Here is a 17,551-nt window from a genome sequence, read left to right on the forward strand (position 1 = left end):
GTGTTTATCTTAATATGAGCATACACATATTCAGTTCTCTTGAAGAACAAGTGATCACCTGAGCTCCCCAGGGTCCCCTTGGATCTCCCTCTTTTCTGTACTACTGTGGAGTAGCCCAAGATATGCATACACCATGCTTTACTGACCTCACAGGGTCATTTAAGTTGTTCTCTTCTTGTTTTGGTCTATCACAAATGATGCTGCACTGAATATTTTTCACCCCTTCATTCATACACATGAGCTTGTGTCTGAGCCAGATATCAGGAAGAGGAAATGCTAGCTCAAAGGAATGTACTTTTTACAAAGGTGGATGTCCATGGTTCTTGTCATGTGTGTGTACACATACCCACTATACAAGAGCACCCAGGAATGTGTACATAGGAGTGAGGGAGATGTTAAGGTCTCCATCTGTCTGGATTCTCTCTGGTGTGCTCTCAATGATGTAACTTGCTGTGTTCTTTTTTGTTTGTTTGTTTGTTTGTTTTTGTTTTTGAGACAGGGTTTCTCTGTACAGCCCTGGCTGCCTTGGAACTCACTCTGTAGACCAGGCTGGTCTCGAACTCAGAAATCCACCTGCCTCTGCCTCCCAAGTGCTGGGATTAAAGGCGTGCGCCACTGCCCGGCAACTTGCTGCGTTCTATGCTACAGATATCTACAGGAACCTCAGCCACCAAATGTAGACATATGTGGGAGACACTCAACTCCTATTTAATGGTGACTCCCTGGTCATTAAAAAAAAGCTTACCCCAGCACTCGGGAGGCAGAGGCAGGCGGATTTCTGAGTTCGAGGCCAGCCTGGTCTACAAAGTGAGTTCCAGGACAGCCAGGGCTATACAGAGAAACCCTGTCTCGAAAAACCAAAAAAAAAAAAAAAAAAAAAAAAAAGCTTACCACATAGGCCAGAGGTTGTGGCACACACCTTTAATCCCAGCACTGAGGAGGCAGAAGCAAGTGGATCTGTGAGTTCCAACCCAGCCAGGGCTACATAGTGAGACACTGCCTTTATAAACAAAAAAGGTCCACTGCAATGGCAGTAAAATGAATAAAGCCACAAGGTTGCCAAGAACGAGGTGGGAGTCAGGAGGAATGGGACCAATTCATTCCTTGAAACTAATAGCACAGTGTGAACATATAGGACAGCGCAGGAGGAAGCTGCCACATAGGCAGTCAGTAGGCTACATAGAGATCATCAGATCTTCCAGGAGGAAAGCTGGGTTCTGAGAAACAGCTACTGAGGATGGGAAGGGAAATGAAGCTGAAAACTGAGATCAACTTAAGGGCTGTCTGCAGAACAAGTGCACTAATTGGCTCCATCGCTGCCACATCCCAGGGGAAGCAGCTAATGCCAGGTGAAAACAGGAGGGCTGGCCTCCAAAATATTAAACCAAGGAACTAGAGAAAAAGTTGACAAACTTCTATAAAAAGCCAGCTACTAAATATCTGAAGCTTTGTAGGCCTGATAGGGTCTCCAGCTCATATTATTCTTCAGTTGGGAGCATGAACTTAGAGTACCAGTCAAACTGTGCCACTGAAACCCAGTCTAACAGCCAATAAGCCCCTCTCCCAACTACAGAGTACCACAGGAGCTTCCCATTCAGGGCAGAGGCCTACTGTAGAAAGAGATCAACCATTGTGCTAGCAGCCCAAACATCTGCCCTCAAGAATATGCACCTAATGCTTCACTTTTAAGTATGAATGAGCTACTGTGCATCACCAGACACTGAGGGAAACCAGAAGCCTGAAGAAGAATGACCAAGATAAACAAGGGAACCAGATCCCAGAGGAATGAAATAGTTTCAGGGTCAGGAGATAATTTAAAAACAACATCTCTAATTAGTGTGTCAGAGAAACCCAACACAATTTAGCTTTCCTAAAGCAAGAGCAAGATACTGTGAGAGTGAAACTAGAGAACCAGAGAATTTACATATTGATGCCAAAGGAGTGCCCACACTAAAACACCTGGGACACAAAGTGAAAACTATGTATCAAACTAGAGTAGGAAAAGACATGGAGAAGGTAAAACAACTAAAAAAATTCAATCTTAGCTGGGTGTGGTGGCGCATGCCTTTAATCCCAGCACTTGGGAGGCAGAGGCAGGAGGATTTCTGAGTTCCGAGGCCAGCCTGGTCTACAGAGTGAGTTCCAGGACAGCCAAGGACTACACAGAGAAACCCTGTCTCGGGGGGGAAAAAAAAAAAAAAAAACCTCAATCTTGGAAGTGTTGTGTTCAACACAAGAGTTTCAGTATAACATTGGGGGTAGGGTGGGGTCAAGCAAAAAGAAATGAGTGAAAAGAAATCAAAGAAGCAGGGAGAAAAACATGTGCACAGAGCAGAAGAATGATGGAAGACTTTAAACTAAATGGCCTCAGATAACTCAGAGCAATAGATAGGAATGCTCAATGTAGACACCGAACAAAAACAAAACAAAACAAAAGCTCTCAGAATCAAAGATCAACAGAATATGTTGTAATACCTAATGAAGGTAATAAAAAGAAAAAAACCCACCCTAAGGTTCCTTCACATCAATGAGAATCAGGCTGGCATCGGCTATGTTGTCTTCTTGGTTGTGAGCCTAGCCTTGAATGTCTGAGCAGTCTCTCTAGCACTGGCATCAGATATCTTAACAGTGACACAGATGGCTTGAAGTCAACAGATCAATGTTTTTAATGTTTGAAGGGAAAATTAATTCAACTAGACAAATCACCGGAAAGCAACAAAACAAAGGGTTCAGGATTTACTCCCACATATCTTTCTGTGGAATTATTTTATAGTTGCTTCAGCTAATCAAGAAAGGAAAGCAAGAAAGAAAAGGACACCGAATTTAGAAGACACAGTCTGACCTAGGGAAATTGTGAAAAGAAGTCTCTGGTTGAGAGCTGCATGGCACGCCGGCACCATGGGCAGTCCAGACAGGAGGAACAGGAAAGGGCTTCCTGCAAACGGAAAGGTAGCGTATGCCATGTAATGAATTACCAAACTGAAACCAATGTGCGAGTCACTTTAGGAGCAGGGAGAAAGGCCATAGCATTCTTCCAAACACAGTGAAGAGAGGCAACTAGAAACACCAGGAAAAAAAAAACGTAAAAGCTGTAAAAACCCACTGGTTACTGACTAAATGCTACTGACTAAAAAGCAGTATGATTCGGAGGAACTACTGGAACATAGGAAATGAGAATCACTGACCTTGGAGTCACAGGCACTCTACACAGCCTGGTGATATCCACTATGAAGGTAGGAGAGAAGGTACAATACCAGCATCCTGCTTCTGCATGCAGCAAATACTACGGATATGCCAAAGCAAGGAAAGCGCTGTTCAGTGACTTTTCAACTTAGAACCAATACTGAGACAAAGCATGAAAGATTACCCATCCTGTCTGGAGATACAGGTTAGTGGTAGAGCACTTGCCTAGCATGCTCAAGGCCCCAGGTTCAATCCCTGGTGCTACAAGAACTACAAAAGACAATGTGCTAAAAAGGCAGTGCTGGAAATAAGGAGGTGGCAGAAGGCAGAAGAGACAGTGGGAAAGCTGGACACACTCATACCTTCACCTGATTTGCATTAAACAGCAACAAAACCAGAAAACAAAAACCAGCTACATTTAAAGACACTGAGCCTTCCAAAGGCAGATATATAAAGACTGGGAGTGCAGGGAATGAAGAAGGAGGCAAAGGAGTAGATTCTTTCCTTTCTTCTCTCCCTCCTTCCATCCGTCCTTCCTTTCTTTTTCAGACAGGGTCTCCTTAACACTGGTCATGGTGTGGTTGCTTCTGAGAAGTGAGGTGGGAAGGGGGCACAGCAGAAGGAGTCTGTTCATGCCCATTATAAGCCTCCCGGTGCTATCTGATTATCTGACCAGGCAACTAACTACACATCCCACTCTGACAAATGCCCAACCCTCCCACAGAGACTTTCTGCTGAACAGTTCAAGTTAAGAGCTATTTACTAATAAAGCCTGACATTTTATCTCCATTCAACGTGAGATTCCATGATCTCATATGGTAAAGAAACCTTCTTAGGTAGGTAAGCCAGCATTCTGATTCCCCACTTGTCGTTCAGAGAAACTAAGTCTCCACAATTCAGTGACTGTTTCTGGTTCGATGGCTGTAAGCCTACAGTATTTCTCATGTTAGATGATCATGGCATGCTGTGAGTGTTTTGGCTGAGACTTGTCTGGCAAGCCATTCCTTGCTGGCCACTGTTCATGTAACTTGTCCCTTGGCTCAGCTGCAGTGGGAGGGCTGCCGAGGACATCACGGCGGATAGGTTCAGAGGCTTGTGCCAGTCTGTGCTGGAGAGACACCAACAGACCCTGGTACTTGGGCTTCTTCCAATGGCTGGAGGATCTGCCACACTGCTCCACTCGATCAGGACTGGTATCATCTTGGGGTACCTTCCAAAATAGCATAGGGCTCCCTTATCCACAGGAGATAAAATAATCTAGCCTGGTCGCTCCCCTGCCCCAGAGAAGAGGAGTCATGCAGAAACGAAAGCCTGATAATGTCCAAAATCTAGAAGTCTGAAACTCAACACTTTCACTTTCAACAATAGTGACTTTAAAAAAAAAAAGCAAGAATGATGACAGAGCCATTCAAATGTGTGGGAAAATATTTTAATCCACCTAAAAAAAGGGCCAGTTTTTCTTAACTATTAACTAGGAAACATATTCGTATCCATAAAAAGCAAGTCTCAGTCTCAGTCTCTCTCTCTGTGTGTGTGTGTGTGGCATGTACCATGTAGGGACTAAAATAAAAAGGATATCCATAACGTAGAGTTTCCTGGCTCTGCCCCACCATTTTGATTTCAGGGTGTGTCTTTACTGTCTTCTCAACATTGTTACGGAAGCATGCATACCTAAGCACCATACTGTTTAGATCAGCCTGGTCCTCAGAATCGCATCATGTGGACTTCTTGCCCCCACCTGATGACTTAGCCTCCACGAATACAGGCAGCTATAGTTCATTTCCATTGCCAGAGAGAGGTTGTCCACTTTGAGACTCTACCTGGCTATCCACCTTCTCTACTGCTTCTTGACTAAGTCTCGTCTTTTCTATCACAAACAGCTCTGCCAGGGAAACTCTCCTGAGAATAGCTAATCTTCCCAAACAGATCCTTTCTCCTTTCTCCAGAGTTTTGAGTTTTGCCTCTATAAAGAGTACAAAGTAGAAAATCCTGGCCTGTGGCTAAAGTCCTGAGTGATTTAGGCGACCAAAAGAGTGATTCCCAAGATCTCATCCCTTGCTCCCTGTCTAGGCCTCTCACACAGAGCCTCCTGTCTCCTCCAGTAAACCTGAGACTCCACACCCTGCTTTATAACAGGTAAACAATCGGCCTTTTAGAAGGTCGCCTGTATTTCTGAGCCACACCTCTCACCACTATCTCCCCCTTCTTCTCGGAGTGAGAGGAAACATAGACCTCAAAGAAAGACCATATTAATAGGGAGCCATGGCAGAGGAGTAGCCAACACAGGCTCTGCCCTATCAGGATGACACACGAAGGTCAATCATGTGAGATGCCAACAGACTGGCCCACAGGCTGTTCATGGTTACCACCTACCAGGGTCAGGGCCAGCCACATTTCCTGTGTGATCCGTCAAGGATCAGACACTGGGGAAGCTGTAAACACATTAAGAGATAACTTACTGTTACGGTCACATAGTGACACTCTTCAATCTGTACCATATGCCTGCTGCGGTGTTAAGAACTTGGTACACCTTACTTATCTCAGTGGGTTGGAACCCGTGACATCACTTTAGGAGGCTAACCCAGTATTTCGAAAAGGAAACAAGACTTGAAATAAATACTGGTGATTCTATCATAAAGTCATATTGTTTTGTGAAACTTCTGGTCCACTTATATTCATGTGCATTTATTTGTATGTATGAAGCCATAAAATAAAATGTATCTCTCACTGAAGACAGAGACTAAAAGCTGTTGTAAAAGACTTCCTTTTTATCTATTTCCTAAGGGTCCCATTGAGATGTATTCAGTTACTAGTCCGGGTTAACAAAGGCAATTCTTAAAGTCACTTCGCCCACTTCCTGTGCCCATGTTTCAGTCACTGTTCTCCCCTGCACTTCTGTTCCAGACTAGAACACCCCTCCCCCATCCTTCTCGAGCTGGCTCCTTCTCAGTCAGTCATCAGGTCTCGCTCTGATTGTGTGTGGCCTTCATTTGCACAGCCCCCTTGGTCCCACAGTCCGGGCAGCTCTCTGCCCAGGGCCACTCAGACACTGTTCACTTGTTTGCTGTCTGTCTTCCCCTCAAAACCCAAAGACAATTGACACATGTTGTTTGGACTCACCTACTAGAACATCTGGATAGAGCAGAACTTCAAGTGTTAAGTGAACAAGAATGCCCTGGGCCTTTCCAATGGCCAATGTCATAGCCAGGACTCCACCCCCAGTCTGCCTGAACCCACATTTACTCCTTACCCTCAGTAGGCTGTGATATCCTATAACCAAGTCTACTAAGGCTAGAAAGGGAACCTCCATCCTGATGGATGCAGAGGGGCTGCTGTGACTGTACAGAGGAACGATGCTATTAGGGATTAACTCTGGCTCAGGACCTAAGTAAGCCTAGTTCCCAAGCCCATGCTCCCTCCTTGGTGTCACTGGTGTAAGGAACCATGAGGGACTACTTACTTTGGTGAGCTGAGAATCTGGAGGGAAAAAATGGGAGAGGAGACTACATACTCTCAGGTTTGAATTAGAGGAAAACATCACCAGTCATGGGAGAAATACCAAAAGAAATCCATCAAACATGGTTTATGCTGAGTCCAGGACAGCACCCTGCTTAGAAAAGGCTGAGAAGAGCCAGAGATCAGCAAAAAAAAAAAAAGATACAACAGTGTATTGGGCACAGAGGACTAAAGTTGCAGGAATTTCACTTTAAGGCCCATGGGATAGGCCATAGTGAGCTGTAATTCAGAAACTGAGAACAGAGAAGCATGGGGGGTGGGGGGGTGGGGGTGGCAGGGCAGGGGTGGGGCCGGGGGCGGGAGCCACACAGGCTCTAGATAGGCCCTGACGAGGATGCCTGGTGCTGGAGAGCTAATGGTCAGAATACTTTGGTAACACTGACACCTTGTGGCTATGGAATGCCTGTCCCAAAGAAAAAAAGGAATCTGTGGATACTTCAGTATTCCTTTATTGGACTCCTTGTACTGCTAAAATATGCTAAAATTTATGTCAGTGCTAATAATAATTTTGGCAAGCCCTTATAGTAAACATGCCTTCTAACGTTCATTTTCTGTTCATTTTCTGAGTCAAGCCACTGGGTAATGGGCTACCTGACTTTGTAGCTTCGAGTTGCTGGACTCCCAGCTGCCTTAACCAAAGGGGTTGTCAGTCAAACAGCCAGGCAACACTGACCACTTTAAATGTTCCAAGGGATGACATGAAGAAACTATACAACAATTACAGCTAATTGTCTGGTTCCTGATGGGCAGCCCCAGCTAGCTTTGGCTATTTCAAATAGTTTATAACTAGATTTTTTTTTTTTTTTTTTGCTATTACATTGCTGAACTCTAGAGGACTTGGCAATCATTTACCCACACAGGCCAGAGGCCACAGGTCACTAATTCTAATGACCTTGCAAAAGGACTACTTGTGATTGGCACAAGCAAACCCTTCATTTGCATGTGAAGTGTGTTGTGATTTTTTTCTCCCAATTCCCTCTCTGGCTGTGAGCAGTACTCAGTTCACTCAAGTAAACTGAGAAATGATTGCCAGCTCCTGAAGGTGCAGTTCCAGCTACAACTGGTTCAAACAGTTTGTATCCGAGTTTCTGCCATCACAACCCTCAGTAGGCTGTGATATCCTATAACCAGGTCTATTCGGGCTAGAGAGAACAATTATCCTGATGGATGCAGAGGGGCTGCTGTGACTGGTACAGGAGGAACAATGCCTAGATTCATGGGGACACAAACGTTCATTTGCATGATTGAGGCACCATCCCCTCCTTGGCTCTCTAAGCAGATAGGCTAGGAGACATTCTTCTGCCCAATTATTCCCAACAAATGTCCTCTCGTAAGACGTCTTTTCTTGCCTACTTTTGTTAATGGAGCAGAGATGGAAACACAAAGGAAAAGCAACAGACACAGCATAGTGGCCAGGGTAGAAGCAGTCAGACAGTTCACGAGTGGACAGAGCAAAGGAGGGGGAGAGAAGCAAGAAGAGAGACAGGGACTGGAGAGGCAACTCAGTGATTAACAACACTGGCTGCTCCTCTACAGGATTAGGGTTTGTTCCCAGCTCCCACATGATCCTTACAACTATCTGTAATTCCAGTTCCAAGAAATCTAATGTCCCTGCTGGCCTCCAAAGGCACTGACCACACATGGTACATAGACACACATGCAAACAAACACCCACATATGTAAAATACAAATTTTTTTTAAGAAGAGAGAAGACAAGAAGGGGCAGAGGTGAAAAGGGATAAAAGACTAGTAAGGAGACAGATAAGAGGAACTACAGGCTCTGTTCGCTAGAAGAGCTCCTGGAAACCATGAACTCATCAAAATCAACATTATCAGACACCCTAAGACAAAAGCTGCAACACTGGCTGGTATCAAATGCTATGTAATACTGACTTACACAAGAACTCTAACACTCTGAGCTAAGGGTCTTGATATCTGAGGCCTGAACAAGGACTGGAACACTGTGTCTGCATGCTTGCATGCCTACCGGCTGCATGGTTGCTACCATAGCTGTCAAGCATTGGGAGACAGACAAGCTGTCAAAGACCAGCACACGAAGAGCTTCTCCTTAACTGCCTATGACGTGATTGCTTCTCTTCCTATGTGTAGTAAAGGGGATTACACCTAGGGCCTCAGACTCATGCAAGCACTCCACTGTTAAGCCATAGCCTTAGTGTTCTTTCACTTTTTATTTTCAGACAGCATCTCACTAAATTGTTCAGGCCAGTCCTGAACTCCCTCTATGGCCCACACATTTGAGTCTTTTGCTTCACCTTTCCAGGAGCTAGGAATACAGGCCTATGCCCAAAGCTGAACTCTTACCCAAAGTTTCCATTCAGGTAGGAGGAACCACAGCATTTGTCTCTCTGTCTCTTCACAATAACTCACAGCCCTCTTGCCACTGCCCTAAACATGCCTGAGGTCAGAGATAGCATCTTATTGGACTCTGAAGTGATGGTACTTAGCACTGAGGCCAGCACACCAAAATAATCATAGTAACTACTACTAAATAGGTGTTGGCTGCTTCTGAATAATGCACAGATATATTCTTGAATTTCACCTATGCAGTACCTATGAGAACTTCAAATGCAAACCACAAGTAAATGTTTATTTCAATACCAGCTGAAGGCTTTTGGAAAGGCCAAGAATGAGAAATAATGGCAGGCATCCCCAGCAAACAGTGTCTTTTAAAGACTAATATCTTTCTAACTATAATGTCCATATGACTTGTACAGAAGTCCAGCTAGCACAAGGGCTGAGTTCTGTAGTCTGCAATAGAGTCTGGAATTCTGTGCCTGAGAAGCACCTGGGTGGTACTCACAGTACCATTCCACAGACCACATTCTGAATGGCAAAAACCTGGAAAACGGACTGAGAAACGATGAACAGCGGGTTCTATTTGACTTACCACCTGAGTGAACACCCAGCAAGCTGGAAGTGATATATTCATTATTAGAGGCGTGGAGGAAGAAAAACAAAGAGGAGGAAACCACCCATGCCTCACAAAGCCTAGGATATTTACTTTGGTTCTTTATAGAATGAATCTGCCAACTTATTATTTATAGAGTCACCCATGGGCAGGATAAATAAGCCAATAAGGGAGAAACACAGTTCAGGCCCTGAACCCAACTGTTGTGACTTCCAAATCTCCAGGCTAGGACTAGATAGGGAAGGCAAGCCCACAAAACAAAGTCCATCTGCTAAGGAGACAGGGAGAGAAGAGCTCCCATCCCAGGTAGGTTTGGGTGATCATGGGGAAAGGGTTATGGAGACACGTGGGACTGGGTCGGGAGGAGCCCTCGCCAACTGCCACTTTCAATACTCATCTTGTGCAGTGTCGCAGAAGTACTGTGGTGGGGTGGAGGGTACGGGGTGGGGGGAAGACTTTGTGAATGCACCAGGGGTGATCTCAGCACAGGACCTTGTGGGCTCTGGCTAGGGATGGGGATGCCAGTGGAAGAGCTGGGAGGAGAGAAGTGGAATGACAGTAAGCGATGGCCTAGGGGACTTTAGGTCAGCTAGTTCTGGCTACAGCGCCTTCTGTCATGCTGCTGCCCCGTGTCAAAGGATACATTTGCGTAAAGGTCAACACTTAAGAAAATAAATGCAGCTGTCCATTTCCATCAACTTAAGCCGAAAAATCTGGCTATCTTTCAGAAAAAAGGAGGCTCTTGTGCTGCCTGCTCTGAAAGGTTTGCTTGTCTTATATCAAGTGATCACATGTATTTTCAAAGACAGCCCTCAGTTATAAAGCTGTAGAAAATGCTGTTGAAAATGACATTGGGACAGGATATCTGGAAAGCTGACTTGTTCTTAAATGCTGAGGGGCAAATTACAATACACCACATGTCCAAATCATTTTAGAACTTCCTGGATGGGAACCATGAAGGTCAACCCATTTCCCTCATATACTGCCTACAAGATCTTGACATGTCATGTCTTTCTTGAGGCATAGAATGATTACTTTTTTGGTAAATGAAAAAATGCTTCCAAGGCTAGAGAGATGGTTCAGTATTTAAGCAATGGCTGCTCTTCCAGAGACTCAAGTTCAATTCCTAGCTCCAATATAGCAGCTCTTAAGTTTCTGTAACTCAAGTCCCAGGGGACCTAACACTCTCTTCTGGCCTCTGTGGGCACTGCATACACACAGTGTACAGACATATATGCGCACACCCATACACACACCCACACAAATATTTTCAATCAAAAACAAATGTTTGTTAGCCATATGTTCCTGCTCAACTCAACTTCATCCTGCTTGATCATGTTGTTTGTCTCTTCTAGCGGAATGTGGGATTCTTCAGGGAATAACAACCTGTGCAGCACCCAGCATGTAACATAGCATATGGTGTCAGTGTGGTGAGATCTCAGCCCACTGAAATACTTCCTTTTCCTGCCACCTATTGCTGTGTGATTTTGAACTGACTACTTAGCTTTCCAAACCTCCATTTCCTTACCTATAAAATCCTCTCACAATAGTGTTGTTCTATGAATTAAATGTATTAAATACCACATCCCGAGTTAGTATCATAGTAAGGGTGTTCAAAGTGTTGGAAATTGAGCTGGAGAGATGGCTCAGTGGTTAAGAGTGCTGACTGCTCTCCCAGAGGTCCTGAGTTCAATTCCCAGCAACCACATGGTGGATCACAACCATCTGTATTGGAATCCTATGCCCTCTTCTGGTGTGTCTGAAGACAGCTACAATGTACTCATATAAACAAAATAAATAAATCTTTAAAAAGAAAATGTTGGCAATTATCAATTATGCTCACAAACAGATGAATTTATTATTCCATCCCATGAATCAGAATTACTCCACCCAAATATACTGGACCAGGAAGATTTCTCAACCTTAGCATCCATGGCAGTTCTCTGCCGTGGTAGCCAACCTGTACATTGTGGGATGTTTCACAGCAAGTCTATCCTTTACATACTAGATGTCAGTGACACATACACATTCAGTTCCAACAACCAAAATTGTCTTGAGAGATTGCCAGGTTCTCTGGAGGGAAACACCCTCCCTCTTCCCCTTAGAACCACTGTCCTAGAATTCTCAAATTTGAAAGACTCTATGCACCACAGCCCTTAGTCCCGCCACCCCTTCTCCCCACACGCAACCACTTCAGCCAGCCTTTGCTCACCACTCAGATGCCTTGGAGGAAACAGGTTATAGGTGCTGTAGATATCATTGGAGAACTGCAACTTGAGCTCAGGGCTCCCCGTTAGGAGCTGCGCCGCGTGTTCTACCTGAAATGGTGTCTTCTCCAGGATCACAACCGCATCTTCTCCGTGAGTATCCCCAGAGTCCTCATTCACCTGCAAGCGGAGATACCATCAGTGGGACAGTAGGTGCAAGTATGGTACCACTAGGAAAGCACTTGGAGCTAGGGAAATAGTTTAATTAATAAAATGCATTCCATGCAAGTGGGAGGACCTGAGTGTCCATTTAACAGGACCCATGTGAAAAAGCTGGGTGTGAGCAAGATCCTGTCTGGAAACCAGGGGGTGGGTGCGTGTGGGGGGTTGTAATTTAAAATCCCATAACTGGGAAGGCAAAGATAAGTGGACTCCTGGGGCCTGCTGGCCTTGTGCCAAAAAACAACACAAATAAGTAATAAACAAGACAGAAACAATACCTGAGGTTGTACTCTGGCCTACACACACACACACACAAATACACACAAGATTTAAAAAGTCCCAGCACTTGTGATTGTGATTCCAGGGTCTTTTTTGTTTGTTTGTTTGGTTGGTTGGTTGGTTTGGTTTAGTTTTCAAGACAGGTGTAGTCTTGGCTGTCCTAGAACTCACTCTAGACCAGGCTGGCCTCGAACTCAGAAATCTGCCCACCTCTGCCTCCCAAGTGCTATGATTAAAGGCCATGTGCCACCACTGCCTGGTTCAATTCCAGGGTCTCTTAAATTGCAACATCTGCATTTGCTTCCTTAAGAGCTCCCTTCTGAGGAAGGACAACACTCACGTTTCTTCTCCTAGAAAAGGCATCTTAATCCAGATCCTTGTAGAAATTCCCAGACCTTTCTTTACAAAAGAAAAAAATGTTTCTCAGCTGTTGTCTTAGTAGAGTTTACTGCTATAAATAGACACCATGACCAAGACAGCTCTTATAAAGAACAACATTTAATTGGGTCTGGCTTACAGGTTCAGAGGTTCAGTCCATTATCATCAAGGCAGGAATATGGTAGCATCCAGGCAGGTATGGAGGAAGACCTGAGAGTTCTACATCTTCATCTGGAGGCTGCTAGCAGAATACTGGCTTCCAGGCAGCTAGGATGAGGGTCTTAAAGCCCATACCCACAGTGATACACCTACTCCAACAAGGCCACACCCACTCCGACAGGGCCACACCTTATAATAGTGCCCCTCCCTGGTCCAAGCATATACAAACCATCACAGCTGTCATCTATTTTACAAGACCCTTGCCAAACTCTCCTTACTTAAAAAAAAATAATAATAACAAACTAAGATCCACACTAGAGAAATTAAGTGACTTATCCAAGGTCACATGAACAGTATCAGTATGGAGATCAGAAGCCAAGTCTCCCCACTAACTTCTATCTAGAAATCTCTCAGGTCTAAAATCTTCAGTGAGTGATACATAGTGAAGACAAAAGGGCTAAGAAAACCAGACAGGATCTAATAAAAAACAAGCGACAGAGAGACATTGAAGCTATATCCCCTGATCCTCCCAAATATGAGCTCTTACATGGGACTCTTGGACACAGCTTTGTGTGTACAGGTTCAGTGAATGTATATGCTTGTGAGAGTGGTCTTGTGCATACAAGTGTATGCATGTCTGTGTGGAGGACAGAAGTCAAGGTTGTATGTGGTGTTTTAAATATGTTTGGCCCAGGGAGTAGCACTATTTGGAGGTGTGACCTTGTTGGAGTAGGTGTGTCACTGTGGGGGTGGGCTTTAAGACCTTCATCCTAGCTTCTTGGAAGCCAGTGTTCTCCTGTTTGCCTTTGGAAGAAAATGTAGAACTCTCAGCTCCTCTTGCACCATACCTACCTAGACACTGTTATGCTCCTGCCTTGATAATAGACTGAACCTCTGAACCTGTAAGCCAGACCCAATTAATGTTGTTCTTTATAAGACTTGCTTTGGTCATGGTGTCTGTTCACAGCAGTAAAACCTAAACTAAGACACTGGGTGTTAGACAGGCAGTGGTGGTGCACACCTTTAGTCCCAGCACTTGGGAGGCAGAGGCAGAGGTAGGTGGAGTTCGAGGCCAACCTGGTCTAGAGTGAGTTCCAGGACAGCCAGGGCTAGGGTGTTTTCCTCAATTGCTCTCTAGCAAACATATAATATTTGAGATAGTATCTGTCACTGAACTTGGAGCTCATCAATTCACCAAGTCTATGAGCTCCAGGTATCTGCCTACTTCCCTTACCACCAGCCCACCCCACATCCACTAGAGTCACAGCAGGACACCATCATACCCAGATCTGTATATAGGTTCTGAGAATCCAAACTCAGGTCTCCACACTTGTGCTTCAGACACTTCACTGACTGAGTCATCTCCTTGCCCCAGGAACTTCTTAAAACCATGTGGGTTTCACAGGCAGAGAACATTACAGAAAACCACAACAGATCAAAATACAAAAGGCAAGTGACTGTGGTATCCAGACCCAACTGATAGGACACAATTCCTGCATCTAAGGCTCAGGGTCATAGTGAAAAAGGGGATGGAAAGATTATAAGAGCCTGAAGAACAGAAAGGTTTCTGTGAGAGTGTGTCTCTAGGAATGTCAAGGAAGCTACACCCATGATGTCTCATCAACATGGCTGCCTAAACAAGACTTGAACAAGGAAGGCACCAATAGACATGAAAGGGGGGGGGGGGGGACTCTAATAGGGGAATCAACCCTAGACTAAAAAGTACAGCAACTAATGAATGCTGACAGCAGGCAACACAGTCTTCCCCATGGATGAATCCCCAAATCAGTTATCTAATACCAAGTAACTGTATGTATATATGTATGTACACATACACATACACATACATACACACAAGTAACTTTATTTGGATAAGCAAGTTGTATTTTTGTATTTAGGATTATGTGCATATATGTGTATATATATATATATATATATATATATATGTGTGTGTGTGTATGTGTATATGTGTATATACATATATGTGTGCGTATATATGTATATACACATATGTGTGTATATATGTATATATATATATTATATATATATATATATGTATATACATGTATATATATGTTATAAATCACATAACTAAATATGATTGCCAAACACACAAGGACTAGAAATTAATTCACAATGAAATACACAATAAGTTGGAGGTGTTTCTGGCAGTGCATGGTCTCGGAACTAACCACCTATCATATACACACTTTGTACCGTGCATACCGTTAAGCCAGGCAGCACCAACAAACCCTGCCTGAAACACCTTGCCTCAGATCCAAGATTACCACACCTTGTGAACTGAAGTTCCTTCTCGGAACATACAAAGCGGTTTTGCTCTTAAATGGCTTAACTACAGAAAACAAAAACACAGTATTTCCCCATCATTATTCTTCAGCACACAAGGATTCAATCACTAGACCTTCAAGTTGTATTGTGCTAAAACGTTTGGTTTTGGTTTTAAGTGCTGCTCAAGGCCTGCTGACACGATCAGCAAGTGAAGATGCTGGGCACACAAGCCTGACAACCTCAGTTGGAGTCCCCAGAACCCATGTACAGGAAGAAGGAGAGAACAATCTCCACAGAGTTGTTCCCGGACCTTCACGTGTATGCCATGGTGTCGCGCTGTAGTAAAAAATAAAGTGCTGTCTGAGTTGCTGAGTTTCATTTTTAAAAGTTGTTAAATGAATGTGGCTTGGGATTAGGACTGTATCTCCAACAGTTTCTGAAATGGTACTTGTCAAGCTCAAAAGGAGACAAACAGCTAACCATAGTAGTCGCAATTCCGCCACTCTGTACTACATATTAATATAAAGTAGCAATCTCAGCACTATTATCAAATGAAAATATTGATCAACTCTGAAAAAGGCTCAAAATGCTCTACATCCTGCTGCATTAGTCAGCCAAGAGCTCATTCTTTATGAGCAGGCACATCCATGTCATTTGTAAGCATGCAAATTTGTTTACATCTTTAATGAAAATATGTAAGTATAGTAAAGATATATATATTATATATATGTACATATATAATATATATGTTATATATTATATATGCCTATATACCCAGGGTTGTATAAAACTTTCTCAGCAGAATGAAGTCACACGTGGAAGTTTCAAGCAGCCCATTCTAGAGAAACCTCCGTATCTGCCTTGACTAGTTGCCTCAGTAGTTTGGAATGGTCTCCAACTCCCCTCCGTTCCTGCTAGACAGCTAAGCACAATGTATGAAGAACCAGCTAACTCCTCAGTAGTCCAGGAGACCCAGAACAGGGACAGTCGTCTCCACATGCCATGCACATGCCTGGATTCCCCCTCATACATGAGAACACACAGCATGTGGAAAGGGTTAACAACTTAGGCTGAAGTCACATAAAGCAGGGACCACATCTCAATAGTTATCTCGTCATTTCCAGAGACAAGATGCAGAACAAACACTTGCTGAGTTCCTGGCGTCTTCGTACGTAAAATAAACGATGATGAATGGCTTGGGGAATTTAACACGTGATTTTAAAACTGGCATCTATTTCTAGGGAAGGAGAAATTGGGGCAATTAGACCTAGATGTGCGCATTCCTTTAATTACACAGCAATCTTGTCGCTACAGGTATCATGGTAGTGGCACACTCCACCTTCCCCTAATAACGTGACTGGTAGTTCCCGGAATGGAAACAAATCCGCTTCAGACACGAAGACTGGTTCCCTCCTTCCCGCGTCCCCTGGGTTATTTAATGGTACCTTCCCATGCAGGAAAATAATTTTGTCCCGCGCAGACTCCCTGAGCACTTTTTGTACTCTAAAGCCGGAGAACGGTAAGCGGACAGGGGCAGAAGTGCCATTGCCAACGCCTGCTTCCTTCTCCTCTGTGCTGGGGGTTTCCTCCTCCTCTGCCTCCTGTTCGCGCTTTCTCTTGAGTTGAGGCGCTGTATCCGCCATGCTGCCTGGGAAGAACCGTACCCGCCTGCACGCAGAAGCCTCCGCCCACGCCCCTTGCGGTCCTTCCTCACAGCCTGTGAGGGACTGGACTTCCACTCCCGGCATGCTCCGCGCAGGCACGTCCGCTACTCCATTTCCCGGCATGCTTCGAGTTGTAGTCCGCTTCTGCAGGTTTTGCACCTGTTTGGGTGAGGGTCTTCCAATGACTTTTCCCAAGCAGGCGATGAGGAAGGGAAAGGAAGCCAGCGAGGTCCTAACGAGGTGGAGTAGAGGTGTGTGACAATAAAGAGGCCCACCTTAACCCAGCTCCTGGGGTGGGAAACCGAAAACACTTTTGGATGCTGTATGATGATGGATACACTGTTAAATAATGACGTTTTACATTAAGGTCCTTACTCACGAGTGAGCGTGCAAGGAATGTTTTATTTTGTTTTAAATAAGTCGACAAGGCATTTTATTTCTTGGTTTTTGTTGTTTTGAGACAGGGTGTCTGTATGGACTAGGCTGGATCCACTTGCCTCTGACTCCAGTGTAGAGATTAAAGGCGTACGCCACCACCCTAGGGGCTTGATTGTTGTTTTTTAAAAGTGAGTACGTAAACTATTGTTCATTTTCTCCTACTTTCGTTATTTTACATCACATGTTTCCCCTTTATGTGTAGACTTAGCCTTCTGGGTTTTTTATTTGTTTGTAGATAAGAAACAATAAGCTGACAAGATGGATTATACGTGTCTTTCCATAACTTC

The 17,551-nt window shown here is 44.3% G+C and overlaps 1 protein-coding gene across 1 annotated transcript in view; it reads right to left on the minus strand.

Moving 5' to 3' along the window:
* Positions 1-16,884, minus strand: part of Dcps (decapping enzyme, scavenger) — a 50,496-nt gene extending 33,612 nt beyond the window's left edge. The window contains exons 1-2 of the mRNA XM_085844513.1: positions 16,608-16,884; positions 11,841-12,015 (exon numbers count right to left, since the gene is read on the minus strand). Coding sequence (XP_085700639.1) covers positions 11,841-12,015; positions 16,608-16,805 — 373 coding nt within the window. The 5' untranslated portion in view covers positions 16,806-16,884. The remainder of the gene's footprint in view (positions 1-11,840; positions 12,016-16,607) is intronic.
* Positions 16,885-17,551: the final 667 nt, after the last annotated feature.

Source organism: Mus caroli, unplaced genomic scaffold, assembly GCF_978045245.1.
Source record: "Mus caroli unplaced genomic scaffold, Mus_caroli_1 scaffold_11, whole genome shotgun sequence".
Lineage (NCBI taxonomy): Eukaryota > Metazoa > Chordata > Mammalia > Rodentia > Muridae > Mus > Mus caroli.